Source organism: Mustela erminea, chromosome 9 (genome assembly GCF_009829155.1).
Source record: "Mustela erminea isolate mMusErm1 chromosome 9, mMusErm1.Pri, whole genome shotgun sequence".
NCBI classification, from domain to species: Eukaryota; Metazoa; Chordata; class Mammalia; order Carnivora; family Mustelidae; genus Mustela; species Mustela erminea.
Window position 1 is genome coordinate 100389067 of NC_045622.1, and position 17457 is coordinate 100406523.

Below are 17457 nucleotides of genomic sequence, written 5' to 3' on the forward strand. Positions count from 1 at the left end.
TTTGACTACATGAGGGGAAATAAATACCATAATACACTGCTGATAGAATAACCATGTAATTCCTATGGCAGGATATGTAGCAATACCTAGTAAAATTATAATAGTCAACAAACCCACTTCTTAGAAACTATCCCAATAAATACTAGCAGAAAATGCAAAATAGCACATGTGCAAAGTTATTTGCTGGAATATTATTTATATTAGTAACATATTGACACCCAAATACCCAGTGGTAAGCACAGCTGTTCTAGAAATGGGGACGATTTCAGGTCTCCTACATGACGGGCATCAGAAAATAATATTAAATCAGAAAGATATTAAAAAGGGGAAAATAAAAATTTAATGTAAAATAAAGTGAAAAAGAAAAAAAGGATACTTCACATAAAACAAGAAAAGAGGATGATTAAAGATATGTACATGTGGAGCACATAGGTGGCTTAGTCTCTGAATGCCTACTCTTGATTTTCAACTAAGGTCATGATATAAGGGTTGTGAGATCCAGGCCCCTGTGGGGCTCTGTCCTGAGCATGGAGCCTGCTTAAGATTCTCTCTTTCTCTCCACTCTTCCCATCCCTCTCTTTCTCTCAAAGAAAGAAAGAAGAAAAAACAATATGTAAAAAAGATATGTATATGTATTTTATTACATCTTATTTTTTTATTATTTTTATTTTTTTTTAATTTTTTATTTTTTATAAACATATATTTTTATCCCCAGGGGTACAGGTCTGTGAATCACCAGGTTTACACACTTCACAGCACCCACCAAAGCACATACCCTCCCCAATGTCCATAATCCCACCCCCTTCTCCCAACCCCCTCCACCCAGCAACCCTCAGTTTGTTTTGTGAGATTAAGAGTCACTTATGGTTTGTCTCCCTCCCAATCCCATCTTGTTTCATTTATTCTTCTCCTACCCACTTAAGCCCCCATGTTGCATCAGATTTTATTTATTTATTTCACAGAGAGAGATCACAAATAGGCAGAGAGGCAAGGGGAAGCAGGCTCCCCCCCGAGCAGGGAGCCCAATGCGGGACTCGATCCCAGGACCCGGAGATCATGACCTAAGCCGAAGGCAGAGGCTTAACCCACTCAGCCACCCAGGTGCCCCTACATCTGATTTTTAAAAAAGAAAACACATTAAGAGGACCCGTGGAAATGAACAAAAGTCGTTCCCTACAGGGAAGGCAGGGAATGAAGTGGGTGCTGACAGGTACGGAAGACAGTCTTATTTTGAATATATTTTGTTATGCATTTTGATTTTAGAATCATATCAAAGTCTTAAGGAATTAAAAAGAAAAGTAAGCCAAAAGTGGGAAAGAAGGAGACTTCATTTTAGAAGCCTTCGAGTAGATCTCATTGTATTCAAATGAAAGGCAAAGGCTTTACATCGATCCACAAACCTCTGAATGATGTGGCCACGTCAGCTCTCAGACTTCATCTCCTTCTCTTCCCTTTTCTTTGCTCTGACCTCCTTCTGCCTAAGATAACAGCATATCTCCACCACAGGTTTTTGTTTGTTTGCTTGTTTGTTTGTTTTTTTATCAAATGGACAAATGTTTTTATAGACATTCTTTCAGGGAAGATGCATGAACAGAAAATAGGCACATGAAAAGATGCTCAACATCATTAGTCATTAGAAATATGCAAATCAAAACCAAAATGAGATACTACTTCATACCTCATCTGTTTTCTGTTCTGCATAGCTGGTGCTGAGGCTGAACAGCTACATCAGCCAGCCTCACCAGCTTTGTGGACACTCTTGGTTTTCATCTAAAGTAAATTTAGATGAAGCAATTGATCCAATACTGTGGAGTGTTTACAACAAGATATCAAGTGCCCTATGATTTCTTTGCACTCAGTTTTCTAGAGATGGAAGAAGAAAATCAACATTCTTTTTTAAATTCATCTTTGCTGTTGAATTGAAATGTCAACCATAACAATAGTTTGAAACATTAATCTCAGACGAAAGCTTTCGCTGTTGCTCCTTGAGAAACTGATTTTTGTCCAGTGTTTTTCAAAAGCTGCTACTAAATCCAAGGCCCACAAACTGAGCATTTATTTTGAATAAATTCATAATTTTAATATGAAACCAATGTGACAAAATTTAAAACAGATATAATAAACAATCAAAGCACAGATAGCAATTAATCAAACTGTTTTCCCAAAAGAGATAATTAAAATGTTCTTCTATCCTAGATTCTTCCATTAAGTAATGGCCCAGAAGGTGATCTACCATTTCAAGGGAAATAACTTGGTCCCCAAACACTAAACATCAAATAACTACCCGTTTTGAATATATATAATTATGTTGTTTTTCAGTGTTTGTTAAAAAATAATGTAATACCCCCCCCCAAAAAAAAGCTTCCTGAGGGACCATACACACACAATACAAATGTCTCATAATATCTGGGTAATTTTAAATGTTACTGGATTCGGGGCACCTGGGTGGCTCAGTGGGTTAAAACCTCTGCCTTCAGCTCAGGTCATGATCCCAGGGTCCTGGGATCAAGCCCCACATTGGGCTCTCTGCTCTGCAGGGGGCCTGCTTCTCTTCCTCTCTCTCTGCCTGCCTCTCTGCCTACTTGTGATCTCTCTGTCAAATAAATAAATAAAATATTAAATGTTACTGGATTCACAAAGTTTCCTTCCAGGTGCAGTAGACCAGACTACTTAGGTGTTTATAGTTTCACTGAATGACTATGTATTGAATATCGAAAGATCTCAAACCCTAGGAAAAATATGAAATACCTGTGATGTAAACACTATTTGATGAAAATCAGATGAGAGCAGCCTGATCTGAGATGCTGGAACTAGATTTTCTAGAGTTATTTCAGCCATGTTAAAGACCTTGGAATTTTATCTTGAGAGCAATGGGAAGACACTGAATGATTATATCATAAAAATGACATCCACATCTCTAAAAGTTCATATAAGCTAAAACGTGAGGAACAGAAAGTTATAGGTAAGACTGGAGTCAAGATTAAAAATTAGGGGTCAGTTGCCAACAAAACAAAACAAAAAGTCATTGTGATTTGAATCAAGGAAACAGTATAAGTGAACAGATCTGAAAAGTATGTAAAGTATGTGGGAAATACTGGGAACAAATTGAATATTACAACAGGGAACAGGAAAGCAAAGTAAAAGATTAGTCTCTGATTTGGGAAACTGAATGGATAATGGCACTGCTCATTGAAGACATAAAATATATACTCCAAGTTTTGAGTATTAGGTCCAATGTATAGAGATTTAATATAAGTTTAATATAAGTTATTTTCTGTATGTGATACTCTTGCATATGCAGCATATAGAAGCCTATTGAGGATTTAGGATTGGTCAAAATCACTAACAAGAAAGTTAAAAGGGAAAATGTGGGGGCTTTGGAGAGAGCTTGAAGAACATGTTGTCTAAAGCAGAGGTGATAGAAGCAGAGCCTCCAAGATAGAAAATCAAAATGGACACATAGTAAACTCAGAGACTGTTCTGTTCTGGGAACCAAAGGTGTATTCAATAGAGTTTAATGCTACCAAGTTGTAAAAAAAAAAAAAAGGTGGGGGCGGGGGCTTTCTTGGATTTAGGAATAGGGAAGTTGGCAGTAAACTTGGTGAGGGGATTTCTCAGTTTAATGGGAAAAGCAGGTAGGCTATACCTCGTTAAGTCATAAATATGATTGAAAAATTGGGGGTAGGTGCCTGTTCTAAGATGTTTGCTTGAAAGTGCTGAAGGGAAGGTGTGCCTGGCTGGCTCAGTGGGTTAAGTGTCTGCCTTCAGCTCAGGTCTTGATCCTGTGGTCCTGGGGTTTACTCACACGTCAGGATCCCTGCTCTGCAGGGAGCCTGCTCCTACCTCTGCCTGCAGCACCCCCTACTTGTGTGCTTGCTCTCTCTCTCTCTCTCTCTGTCAAATAAATAAATAAATAATTTTTTTTTTTTTAAGTGCTGAAAGGGAGAGAAAAGATAAAAGTAGTAACCAAGATAAAGTTTCTATGGATACATTAATCAAAATTTAAGTGGGGAAAGTGCTTTTTATATTTTGCTGTATTTTACCTGCCTTGACTCTCTGTGTCCTAACCATATGAAATAACATGAGACAATGCAATGGTAAAGGAAAATCAAGTTAACTCACCGTCAGGAAGGGAGATGATTTCAATTCTGCCAGCTTTCGTGCATTCAGAATCCAGCATAGGTTTATGGAAATGTTCTGTAACCTGTAGCTGTTCTAAATGCTGCTTCAATTCTATTCATTTTGGACCATTTAGACATGTGAAGAAAAAAGGTAAAATAATGCCTCCTAATCATTGAAAGCTGTTTTACAATCTGGAAAATTATTCTCTAGTGTGCATTTTGCCAAAAGACAAAGCCAGAAAAATCACAGTCCTATTTTTCCTTAGTATTAATAGTATATGTGTATTTTTTTCTTTTTTTTTTTTTTTTACTTTTTTAAAAATTATTACTGGGACGCCTGGGTGGCTCAGTTGGTTAAGCAGCTGCCTTCGGCTCAGGTCATGATCCCAGCGTCCTGGGATCGAGTCCCACCTCGGGCTCCTTGCTCAACAGGGAGCCTGCTTCTCCCTCTGCCTCTGCCTGCCATTCTGTCTGCCTGTGCTCGCTCTCTCCCCCTCTCTCTCTCTGATAAATAAATAAAATCTTAAAAAAAAAAAAAAGATTAAAAAAAAATTATTACTTTTTTAAATAAACATATAATGTATTTTTATCCCCAGGGGTACAGGTCTGTGAATCGCCAGGCTTACACACTTCACAGCACTCACCATAGCACATACCCTCCCCAATGTCCATAACCCCACCCCCCGCTCCCTCCTCCCTCTCCCTCCCCCCTCCCCCAGCAACCCTCAGTTTGTTTTGTGAGATTAAGACTCACTTATGTTTTGTCTCCCTCCTGATCCCATCTTGTTTCATTTATTCCTTTCCTACCCCCAAACCTCCCATGTTGCATCTCCACTTCCTCATAGCAGGGAGATCATATGACAGTTGTCTTTCTCTGATTGACTTATTTCACTAAGCATGATACCAGTATATGTGTATTTAAAAAAAAAAAATGGAGATTAGTAAAAAGAAGAAAATTGCAAATTACACCAAACAGGATATCTAAAAATAGTACTAATAGTTTGGTTTTGACTTTCATTTTATATTTGCTACCCATGATTTTGGTAACTCTTAATATTCTTATGAAATGATGAAATTGTAATAATTTTATGAGCTATAGCCTAAGAAATTATTTTGATATATGTTGTCAAAGCCACTTGCACTCTGCACGTTCCTTCCTTTATATTTAAAGAAATATTCAAGTTTATTTCTTCATGTTTATTTCTTTATATGTAAAGAAAAGTACAACACAGACTTTGCCATTGTATTGATTATAAAAAATTAATCAAAATACTCTTTCTTCTTCTTCTTCAGCATCTTGGTGAACTTTATATCATGGAATTTCTGCCTGGACCAAATCCTTTCACACTAAAAGCATAAACAAAATCCACACAAAATTCAGAATGCTATCAAGATTGTGCTCTGGCTGAATTTAACGTAACACCATGGCTTGCCGGGGCTATCCTCTCACATTGAATTGATTATTCCTAACAGAGTGAAGTTTATTCAGAGTGTGTCCCCTAGATGAGTTTATTGTAGATTTGTCATTCATCATTTACTGTTCATCTATTTCATGGCAAAAGGCAATCATTCAGTAGTCACTGAGTTCATCCTCTTGGGCCTCACAGATAACCTGGAGCTTCAGGCCACTCTCTTTTGGTTTTCCTATTGATTTACTTAGTTACTGTCTTGGGTAATCTCGGTCTGATTGTGCTCATCCAAATCAGTCCTCAACTTCACACTCCTATGTATTTTTTCCTCTGTCATCTGGCTTTTGTTGATTTTTATGGTACCTCTGTGATCACTCCGAACACCCTTGTGAACTCTTTACGAGAAATTAAAAGCATGCCATTTTATGCATGTGCCACTCAAGTGGGCTGCTTTATCACATTTTCAGTCTGGGAATTATTCATGCTGTCTGTCATGGCCTATGATCGGTATGTGGCCATATGCAACCCTTTACTCTACATCGTTCTCATGCCCAGGAAACTCTGCATCCAGTTGGTCACTAGCTCTTACATCTACGGATTCACTGTGGGGCTCATTCAAGCAGTGGCTACATTTCACATGTCCTTCTGTGACTCTAATGTGGTCAACCAGTTCTACTGTAATGATGTTCCCTTGATTGCTCTCGCCTGCTCTGACACCCAAGTCAAAGAGTTGATGCTGTTCATCATTGCTGGGTTCAATATGTTCTGTTCTCTTATCACTGTTCTCCTATCCTATGTGTTCGTTGTCTTCGCCATCTTAAAGATCCATTCTGCTGCAGGAAGACAAAAAGCCTTTTCTACGTGTGCTTCTCACCTGTTTTCTATTACTGTATATTATGGGACCCTCAGTTTTATGTACCTGCGCCCCAAGTCAAGCCACTCACTGGATAAAGACAAATTTGCCTCGGTGTTCTATGCAGCGGTGATTCCCATGTTAAATCCTTTAATCTATGGCTTGAGGAATCAGGAAGTAAAAAATGCTTTCAAGAAAATTTTTGAAAAGGTATATTCTAGTAGTCGATAATGAGGTGTGTTTTTTTTTAATTTTTAATTTTTTATAAACATATATTTTTATCCCCAGAGGTACAGGTCCGTGAATCGCCAGGTTTACACACTTCACAGCACTCACCAAAGCACATACCCTCCTCAATGTCCATAACCTCACCCCCTTCTCCCAAACCCCTCTCCCCCCAGCAACCCTCAGTTTGTTTTGTGAGATTAAGAGTCACTTATGGTTTGTCTCCCTCCCAATCCCATCTTGTTTCATTGATTCTTCTCCTACTCACTTAAGCCCCCATGTTGCATCACCACTTCCTCATATCAGAGAGATCAACGAAGGGTTTTGGTTTAAAAATGCCTGAAAATGTGACCTTGCTCTTTACTTTAAATGTCCCTATTGATATGGTTGAGCATTTTTTTAAAGACTTTATTTTATTATAACTATGCTAACATATTATAATCATCCAAAGTCCATAGTTCTCCTTAGTGTTCACTCTTGATGTTGAACATTGTATGGGTTGGGAAAATGACTTATATCTATCATTGTAATATTATACAGATATTTTCATTGCCCTAAAAATTTTCTGTGCTCTACTTATTCACCTGTCCTTGGCCATTCCCACCCCTGGCAACTGCTGAATTTTTTACTGCCTCCATTCTTTTCTGGAGTGTCATAGAGTTAGAATCATATGGATGTGGCCTTTTCAGATGGGCTTTTTTCACTTGGTGATCATGTAAGTTTCCTCCCTGTCTTTTCATGGCTTGATGGCTCATTTATTTTTAGTACTAAAACATTTGTCTGTCTGAATAAACCGTAGTTTATTGATCCACTCACCTACCAAGTGACAGCTGCTTCCAACTTTTGACAATTATGAATAAAGCAGCTATAAACATCAGTGTGCAAGTTTCGGTATCGATTTAAGTTCTCAGCTCCTTTGCTTAAATACCAATGAACACAATTTCTGGGTCATGTGGTAAGACTATGCTTAGTTTTGTAAGCAACTGCCAAACTTTCTTGGCTGAACATTTTAACATGATCGTTCAAACACTACCCCTTCTATATTTTCCTCCCATTCAGCCAGGACTTTAACTGCACCAATTGCCCCTGAATGGAGTGACACAAGCCTTATTCCACATGGTTACTAAGAATCTAATTGCTTTGTCCTTGTTAATGTGTATGTTTTGCAGTTGCCCAATGACAATGGCATTATAACTGAGCAAGAAAGTTCTAAAGATATTCTGAATTTCTGTGTTCCAGCCCATTTGTGCATTGGCACTCCTAATTTTTATGTTAATTAGAACTGACCACCTTAGCCACCACACTAATTCATTCTTTGCCTGTTGGTCTGTAAGTGTGAAGTTGTCACAGATTCCATTTTGTTAAAACACTAATTAAGATGCTGGTAGAAATATTTGCCTTCTGGAACTCCAAACCTATAGCTCAGAATAGCCTAATATTGTAGGAAGAGGAGACACAAATTCAGAAATTAGGTCACAGGATGGAATTATGAGAAGAATCCTACTACCATCCTTCAGAACAACCTTGTAAGTTGGAATGTAATAAGGCACAAGTCCACTTATGACTAATTCCTCCATAACATGGCAGCCTTTCTTTGCACTCGGCCCAAATTTTATTTAGAACTTCTTCAGTGGGACCTCTAACCCATGAAACCATAACATACATTGGCAGGAGTCTGTGGAGCAGAGACAAATAATACAAAAACCTGGATCACTTGTTCATATAATTATTAGTGCCATTTCAACACAATTTAACTAGGTTATAAATGAATTACTTCCATCTTCAATGGATTGCTATTGTGCCAGCCCCAAATTGTGAGTTGGTGAACCTGTAACATATTATTGGTAACTGATGCTGAGTTTTCACTTGGTGTCTTTTCATCCAGGATCATTTAGTTTCTACTAGGGCACAGGAGAACATGGAAAGCTATTTTATTTCTTCTTCAGAAGGTCTAGATTTGCTCCAAAGTCCTTGTGGTGATGTGGATTTGAGCTTCCAAGGACCCAAGCACCATTGTTTCTAATACAGATATCTCCAAAATCATTGGATCACTTGCAGAATCTACTCTTTCCCTGGAACTGAATCAAATCAGGTCATCTGCTGTAATACCCAGCGAATGGCTCAGAGCTATAATCTCAAACATGGCATATGCTGCCTGGTAAGTCCAAACAGTCCCCCAAAGTGCTGTACGCATTTCTGAGTTGCTGACAGTTTGTGGCACAGCAATGTGTCTTTTACTTTGGAGGGGATGGAAGTGCAAAGAGTACTACTTAAAACTCAGCTTAAAGAAAATATACTGAGGAAACTACTGTACTCTGAATATTTGTGTATTAAATATTCCCCCTAATTTTTGACTCCTATATGTTACTAAGGCATCAAAGGATCTTGCCATTCCCAGTGTACCAGGTATAATTAGCAAGATTCTATGAATATAGTAACCTTACATTATGTTTTGTTAAATGTCAAGATGATAAAATCCCCAATGGACAATGTTTTTAATCTTTATTGGGATATAATTGACAAGCATAAATCATATATATTTAAGGAGTACAACTTTATGTTTTAAATTATATATATATATACATTGTGAAATAATTGTGACAGGCTAACGAATATATCTATCATCTCCCATAATTACCATTTCCTCCTTCCTTCTTTCCTCTCTGTCATAAGAACACTTAAGATCTACCTTCTTAGCAAATTGCAAGTACACACTACGGTACTGTTAACTATAGTCACATTGCTCTACTTTGTATCTCCAGAGCATATGTGTCTTGCATAACTAGAACTTTGCATCAACACTTCCCTCATTTCTTCTTCCACTCCCAGCCCCTGTCAACCATTCTACTTTCTACATTAGATCATGCAGGATTTGCCCTTCCATGTCTAACTTATTTTACTTAGCATAACATCTTCCCAGGACATGAACAAATTTTGAAAATAAAGCATTTATATATCCTTGAAGAAGTCTGCTCTAAAGTAATTTATTTATTTATTTTTCTTTTTTGGTAAAGAAACTAAGGCTCTTCATTGATCCATATTACCAGATGCATTTTCTCAAGGTAAACAATTGTATTCACCTTGTGTGTATGCATTATCCCCATTTTATAAATAACTGAATTTTAAAGATAATAAGTGACTTGCTCAAGAGCACACACCTTGTAGGTGGCAAAGTTAGGATTTGGGGCCAATGCTTCTGAATTCAAAATGCATGGGTTTTAATACTCTAAGACATTCAGGGTGTCATTTTTTTAATACATTTGTTCTATTTAAGTGCCTTGAGACATATTTGGAAAGATCATAGTTGTGGTAGGTTACTACCAAATAGTCCACACAAATCCCTAAGTCTATATTCACATACTTGTATAGTTACCTCTCTTATGGACGGTGGCCCTGTGACTTGCTTTACAAAATAAAATGCTCAAAAGTGATGTTATGCTGTAATTTCTAAGGCTTGACTCTTTTTCTCCATTGGAGTGCTAAAGGTTAGACCCGACCACCATATTTATGGACACCCAAGCTAGATGCCTGGAGATGTCACTTGCATAAAAGAAAGTATTTCAGCTGACAGACTCACCAAGTGTCAGTTGTTATCAAGATTATCTTGGGTCACACATCCTACTGTCCAATTTCCAGCACATGAAGAAGGATTGTCTAGTAAGGTCACAGACTCATGAGAGATAATAAATCATGGTTGCTTTAGGCCATGAGGCTTTGGGGGTCTTTTGTTTTTTGTTTTTTATATTGCAATAGATAGTTGGAGCAATAAATCACAAAAAGAATTGCAGATAAAAAAAATTTAAAGGTTTCTTTATTTATTCATAAGAGACAGTGAGAGAGAGAGAGGGAGGCAGAGACAGAGGGAGATGCAGTGACCCCACAGACACCCCACCCCAAACATGGACCCAACCCCAGGACACGATCCCAGGATTCTGGGATCAGGACCTGAGCCGGAGGCAGACACTTAATCAACTGAGTCACCCAGGCACCCAAGAATTGCAATTTTTAAAGATTAAGTTAGTTCTGAATTGCCTGGGTGGCTCAGTTGGTTAAGCATCCAACTTTTGATTTCTGCTCAAGTCATCATCTCAGGGCTGTGAAATGGAGCCCCAAGTCAGGCTTCGTGTTTGTTGTTCTTGGAGCCTGTTAAGATTCTCTCCCTTCCTCCTCTCTCTGCCCCTCCCCAACCTCTCCTTCTCAAAGGGAAAGAAAAAAAAAAAAAGATTAAATTAGTTCTAATAATTAATCCTAAAAATAGATGATATGATTTTGACAGAAGGGTAAAGTTAAAATTTCTTTTTTAATTTTTTTAATTAAAATATAATGTATTTTTTTTTCAGGGATCTAACTCTATGATTCTTCAGTCTTCTTACAACACATTCCTTCCCCAATGTCCATCACCCACTTATCCTCCCCTCCAGCAACCTTCAGTTTTTTTCCTAAGATTAAGAGTCTCCTATGGTTTGTCTCCATCTCTCGTTTTGTCTTGTTTCATTTTTTCCTCTCTCTCCCTATGACCTAAAACAATTGATGAACATTCTCAGAGGTCCATAGCTGCATACATGCAGATGGATGTTTTCAAGTCTCTGAGCAAAGCTACACTTCGTATAATCATTACAGATTAGTTTTTAAAAATGCAGAAACATGCAAAATAAAAATCAAATGCAAAAAATTAAAATGCAAAGAATACAGTGGCTTCTATACAATTTATGTTGTAGATTTTTTTGTTGTTTTAATTCTGTTAGGCAGAGTGCTGTTACAAAACCTCAGAAAAACAGTGTTCCTAGGATAAAATATCCACATTCAATAAGATTTAATTGTTTTTTTTAAATAAACAATGTGTCTATGTATCACTCTGTATATACATGTGTATGTGGAGTGAAGAGGAACAGAGTCTGCTAAAGACTTTAAAGAGAAGTGTTCGCTTCTCTGTGGTTAGTGTGCCCTACGTGCTTTCCAAAAGACTTCAGGAAACAAAGTGAAGTTCACTGTAAGTCATGTTCCTCTGACCAAAACTTTCAAACAATTTTCTGAGAGTAAGTTAAATGTACCTGCAGGTTGATAAATTCATGGTTTAATTATTATTTGCCCACAGCTCAACAGATACTGACTTTCAGATATAAGGTTGGATCTCTGGTACAATCTAAAGCAATACTTGGTAGCCTTGCAAAGTTCAACAGCAAGCCAATGAACTTTGGTCAAATGCATACTGCTACTTCTTACTAAAATTCAAAGTTTAATAAAATCCATACTAAAAGAAAAAACTAAGTAAAATACAGTTAAATATTTTGTGAGATGTTTTCCCCAGTGTTAAAATAATCTTTCTGTTAGTTAATAATTCTTTATTATACTTGGGCTCAGCACAGTAATCTGAAATTTCAAAGGATTATTCCTTGACTGTTAAGCAAATAGGATCCCTAAAGATTAACCATAACATTATTGCTCTTGTGAAACATCATTTTCTGTTTTGTTTTGTTTTTCCATAAATTACTTAAAATGATGTAACATAAAGAAAATGTTCTAGAGGGATCAACAAATATTACAAGATACACTCCCCATACTTTAGTAATGTATTCACAGAATTTGCATCAAGATATGTTGGACTCTTTTTGTTTATATCGTGGATTACTCAAAGACAGCATATAGAGGGGAAAAATCAAGGTAACTGAGGTAGTAAAAAAGGATTTGATGTAACACAAACTTTGTATTTACTTTTTACCATTATTTTAATATTATATTGGACCATCTATGAATTATTGAGTCTTACGAGGTATTAGAGAGAAAAAAAAGGAAAATATAAAACGATCTTTGTTAGCCAGGAGTTTGACATTTAGAGTTAGGTTACAAACAAATTAACAGGTGAAATCTATTATTGGATTAAACACTTGAGAGGTAATGAAACACATCTAGAAAGAAGAGAAGTTTCACATGAGGTCACACTCAGTTAATTTGCCTAGCACCCTAATTGAGACAGGTAACTAAACACCAAAAATTCTAAATAGTTTATGTAATTGATTAACACAACACCTATCTTATCATTGGGGGGGACAGGATTTGAGTTCAATTTTTGTCCAACCATAAAGCTTCATTTTTTTAATAGCTATCTTATATTTCTAATTACAATTATACAACCTTGGGATTTTTAAAACACTGAATGGTGATTCACAAAAATGCCACCTAAAAACTAGATTTAAGTTAAATTTTTCACAAGTTAAAGAAATAATTAAAAAAAATTTATATGTGAGCCTTAGTCTGGCACAGAAACCCTGTTGCTCATACACCTGGAAAAGAAAGTAAAGAGAAAGGTTACCACATATAGATCTGAGTACCTTCTGTCTTTATCATTCCTTTGCTCACCAGTGATGTTAGCTTCAAACATTTCTGAGAATCTTCCATCTCCCTGAAAAATCAAATTCTTTCTTTTTTTTTTTTTTTTCATTTTTTTTTTATTAATTTTTTTTTTTTATTTCCAGCATAACAGTATTCATTATTTTTGCACCACACCCCGTGCTCCATGCGGACTCTGAAAATTCTTTCTTTTTAAGATTTTATTTATTTATTTGACAAGAAAAAGATATCACGAGTAGGCAGGGGATGGGGGATGCAGGCTCCCTGCTGAGCAGAGAACCCAATACAGGAATCGATCCTAGGACCCTGAGACATGACCTGAGCCAAAGGCAGCAGCTTAACCCACTGAGCCACACAGGCACCCCTGAAAAACCAAATTCTTAACTGTTTCCATAAAGCCTAACTATATTTCACTTCAATACTTTGATGTCACTGGGTCCCATTTGTTATCATAAAACTGCCTTGGTTTACAACCTAAGGAAAGGACTTAGCAAATGGAGACACAATCTTCTCATCGAAAAATGGAGTCTTTCAAGGTGTGCCTGAGTGGTCAGTGGATTAAGCATCTGCCTTTAGCTCAGGTCATGATTCCAAGGTCCTGGGATCAGGATCCCTGCTCATGGGGAGTCTGCTTCTCCCTCTTCTTCTGCCCCTCTCTCCACCCCCACATGTTCTCTCTTTCTCTGTCCAATAAATAAATAAAATATTTAGAAAAGTGAAAAAATAAATTGAGACTTTTAAAATTTTTATTTATTTATTTAACAGAGAGACAGAGCCTAAGTAGGCAGAGGGAGAAGGAGAAGCAGGTTCCCTGCTGAGTGGAGAGCTGAATTTGGGGCTGGATTCTAGACCCTGGGATCATGGCCTGAGCCAAAAGCAAATGCTTAACCGACTGAGCCACCTAGGCACCCCTAAGTTGAGACTTTTAAGAAAATTCTCTTTAATGGTCTTTAATTTGTGTGATTACTTACATAGTAAAATGTCAACACCCTATGAATACTTTAATTGTTAAATGACCAAATTAAGGGGGGAAAACTTTATAAAGATATAATCACTAGTGGCTCTTTATAGGTTACATTCTGATATTACTTTGGTGAGGTCAAAAAATGTAGAAAAAATGGGTTCCTCTGATCTAATCCATAAATAAGAAATATAATTCAGAGAATATGAGGGAATTAGAAGTGAATATTACAAAAAAAAGTATGCATTAAATTTATCAGAACAATTACATTCTAGATATATTCCTGAAAATCTATGCCTCTAAAGTAACTGAATTATTTTAAATAAAGCATATTTGTAAGGAATTCTAACTTTGTACATGTTTAAATTATCCTGTTGGAAGGTAAAATAGGTTAAAGACCCCTTAATTTCTCTGCTTCATTATAATCTGATTTTCACACATTAAACTTCAATGTAAGTGATTTATTTCTTAGTATTGATAAGAATATTAAATTAGTTGATAAATGATAACCACATACAATTAGGCTAAACAGTGGTCAACACTTAGTAAATATTAGATATTTTTATTTGTATTATTCTTAATATTATTATTGTTTTAGAACTGAGTAATGGCCTTTTATTCAAATAAACTTAGTAAATATTAGATATTTTTATTTGTATTATTCTTAATATTATTATTGTTTTAGAACTGAGTAATGGCCTTTTATTCAAATAAACACTTAAAAACAACATACAGAAAGGGCACAGTTCTTTTTAGAACAAGTCATTCTTCATTCAACAAACTGAAAAAACGTAAAGAGTAGCCAAATTAAAGAAAATCTAATAGAAAGTCTAAAGCTTTAAATATCAATATGACAAAATAATAGCTTGAATCTTTATTCAAAGTAAACCACTAATCAGTTGTACTTACCAGAAAAATCCTTGAGTAAGAACACACCTTCAGGATGGTCCATGTCACTAATAATGATAAAAAATAATCTGGTTTTTACCAACCCCCTATTAGATGTCAAAGATTGTGCCATATCCTCACACATATTTCTAAGTTATAGACTTAAATTTGCTTTTAGAATTATCATATTACCAGCTATGTGAACTTAGGCACTTTATATGTAATCGTGGTCCAGAGGTAAAGTCTCAGACATCCCTTAGGTTTACTTGATTGTATTAAGTAAGACTACTTGGTATCACTTGATTCCCTGGAAGGTAGTAGAAATCTAACCAGGCTTTGTTCCTCTTTCTTCCAGATTGATAAACCTTTGAGAATGCAATGAAATAACCTTTTTTTAAAAACCTTATTTTATTAAAATTCAACTAGTTAACAAACATTTATACAACAAACACATTCATAGCACTTATTATCACAGGATATTGTTGTAAGCATATCATAAATGTTAACTTGTTTCATATTTAAAACAAACCAATGAATTGGGTCCTCTTACTTTCCAGAATTAGAAACAGAGTCACATAGTTTAAGTTGATTGTCCAAGAGGCACGGCTAATAAAGGAAGAGCATAGCAATCAAACTCAGGGACCCCTGGCTCCAGAATAGTAAATTCTAACAAAAACATGCAGCACCCTTTGCTTGACATGCACAAATATGTGTCTGAGGATATATTTTACCATAATTTCGGTGATCTGTAAAGGCTGTAATGGCTGCAATGGCCTGAATGGGATTCTCTGAATCACATTGACTTTCCAGACTTGCCCTGGTTCTTGTAGAAAAAGTTAAGGTCTGCGGAAGCACAGTCACATTTTCAAATGATTAGGAAAGAATTACAAGAAATGTCAGCAGGAGAAAGCTTGATTTATTTATCTTCTTGCATTCAATAAAGAATTTATCATTGTTATTTCCTTAATTTTAACAGCTTTAAGGTTTCACAACATTTATCCAAGGCTTTCTTTGAGGCATCTTTCACCTCTTTGTTCCTTAGACTATAGATCAGGGGGTTCAACATCGGGATCACCACTGTGTAAAATACAGATGCCATTTTATCTGTGTCCAGGGAATGATTTGATTTAGGCTGTAGGTACATAAAGATCAAGGTGCCATAGAAAATAGTGACAGCCACCATATGGGAGCCACAGGTGGAAATGGCTTTGCGTCGCCCCTGGGTAGAGCGGATCCTTAAGATGGCGGCAATGATAAAGATGTAGGAGGTGAGGACGATGGAAGAGGAACAGATCATATCAAAACCAGCAAAGGCAAAGATCAGAATTTCCTTGATGTGTGTGTCTGAACAGGACAAAGCCAAGAGAGGGAGGTCATCACAGTAGAAATGGTTAATTACGTTGGGGCCACAGTAAGTTAGACGGAAGGTGATAATGGTATGGAATAGGGCAACCAGAAAGCTGTATATATATGGCACTGCCACTAATTGAATGCAGAGTCTTCTTGACATCAGGGTTGAATAGTGCAGAGGACTACAGATGGCTACATAGCGATCATAGGCCATGGAAGACAAAAGGAAACACTCAGTGATCATGAAGGTGAGAAAACAGCCCAGCTGTGTTGCACAAGCATGGAAAGAAATAGTATTGAGTTCCACAACAAAATTCACCATCATCTTTGGTGTGATAGCAGAGGAGTAGCAAACATCAACAAAGGCCAAGTGACTGAGGAAATAGTACATAGGTGTGTGGAGTCGAGCATCAATCCTGATTAAGGTTATCAACCCCAGGTTGCCCAGCACTGTGACCAGATAGATGATGAAAAACACCACAAAGCATGGGGCCTGAAGCTCTGGCCGGTCTGTAATTCCCTTTAGAATGAACTCAGAGACATAGGTGATATTGACATTGGCCATTTATCCCAGTGAATTTTGTTGATTTTGTTGCAAGTTGAAGAATACAAATGATGCTTCTCATGGCCCTTGTCACTGTTGACAAAAGATGATTGCTGGTGTCTTCTTGCCTTGAATCATGTTGTCTTGTGGGCAAAAAGTACACGTTAGCTCTCTGATGACATGCATCCTTGCCTCAGGGAGAGGAGTCCCATACTCTCAGAATAGCTTTCTTGAAAGTTGTTTTGCTTTGTAATTTTTAAGAACATGGAAGGGTGCTGGTTAAAATTGCGATACCACCTGATAGAAAACACTTGAGACCACTAAGTTCAGTGTTTTTGTTGCCACTATCTTTTCTTTGTATGCATATAAATATAGCAGCACAGAAACACTTAACTCATAAATGAAACTATGTTAATATTAATATTAAGGTGGAGTTTGGATTCCAAACTCAAGAATCTTTTAAATCACCCTAGAAACAAGACTACCTACAGACATTTGTTAAAGTGCTCATACAATAGAGCATTTATGATTTTGTATCTACCTTACTATTCTCTGGATTATTTTATCAATTCCTCTAATTTTTTAAAAGTATTTTTTTTCATAGTCTCCAATTATTTTCTATAGGTTGTTCTAAAGCAAACACTGTCTCAAAGTCTTCCTAATTATTCTGTCATTTCCACATCTCTGTCAATTTTGAGGGGAAGTCCTCAAAATCACTGACATATTTCAGCTGAAGATTTACTTAATAAGCACTGTTG

At 36.6% G+C, this 17457-nt stretch overlaps 2 protein-coding genes across 2 annotated transcripts; one reads left to right on the forward strand and one right to left on the reverse strand.

Moving 5' to 3' along the window:
* The first annotated feature begins 5673 nt into the window (after positions 1 to 5673).
* LOC116599129 (olfactory receptor 5AL1-like) lies at positions 5674 to 6614 on the forward strand. Its single transcript, XM_032358815.1, is given in 2 exon segments — positions 5674 to 5755; positions 5758 to 6614. Coding segments are annotated over 2 exon segments (939 nt in total).
* Positions 6615 to 15760: 9146 nt separating this feature from the next.
* Positions 15761 to 16720, reverse strand: LOC116599128 (olfactory receptor 1038). Its single transcript, XM_032358814.1, has one exon. The coding sequence runs from the start codon at positions 16718 to 16720 to the stop codon at positions 15761 to 15763; it is 960 nt and encodes a 319-aa protein (XP_032214705.1).
* Positions 16721 to 17457: the final 737 nt, after the last annotated feature.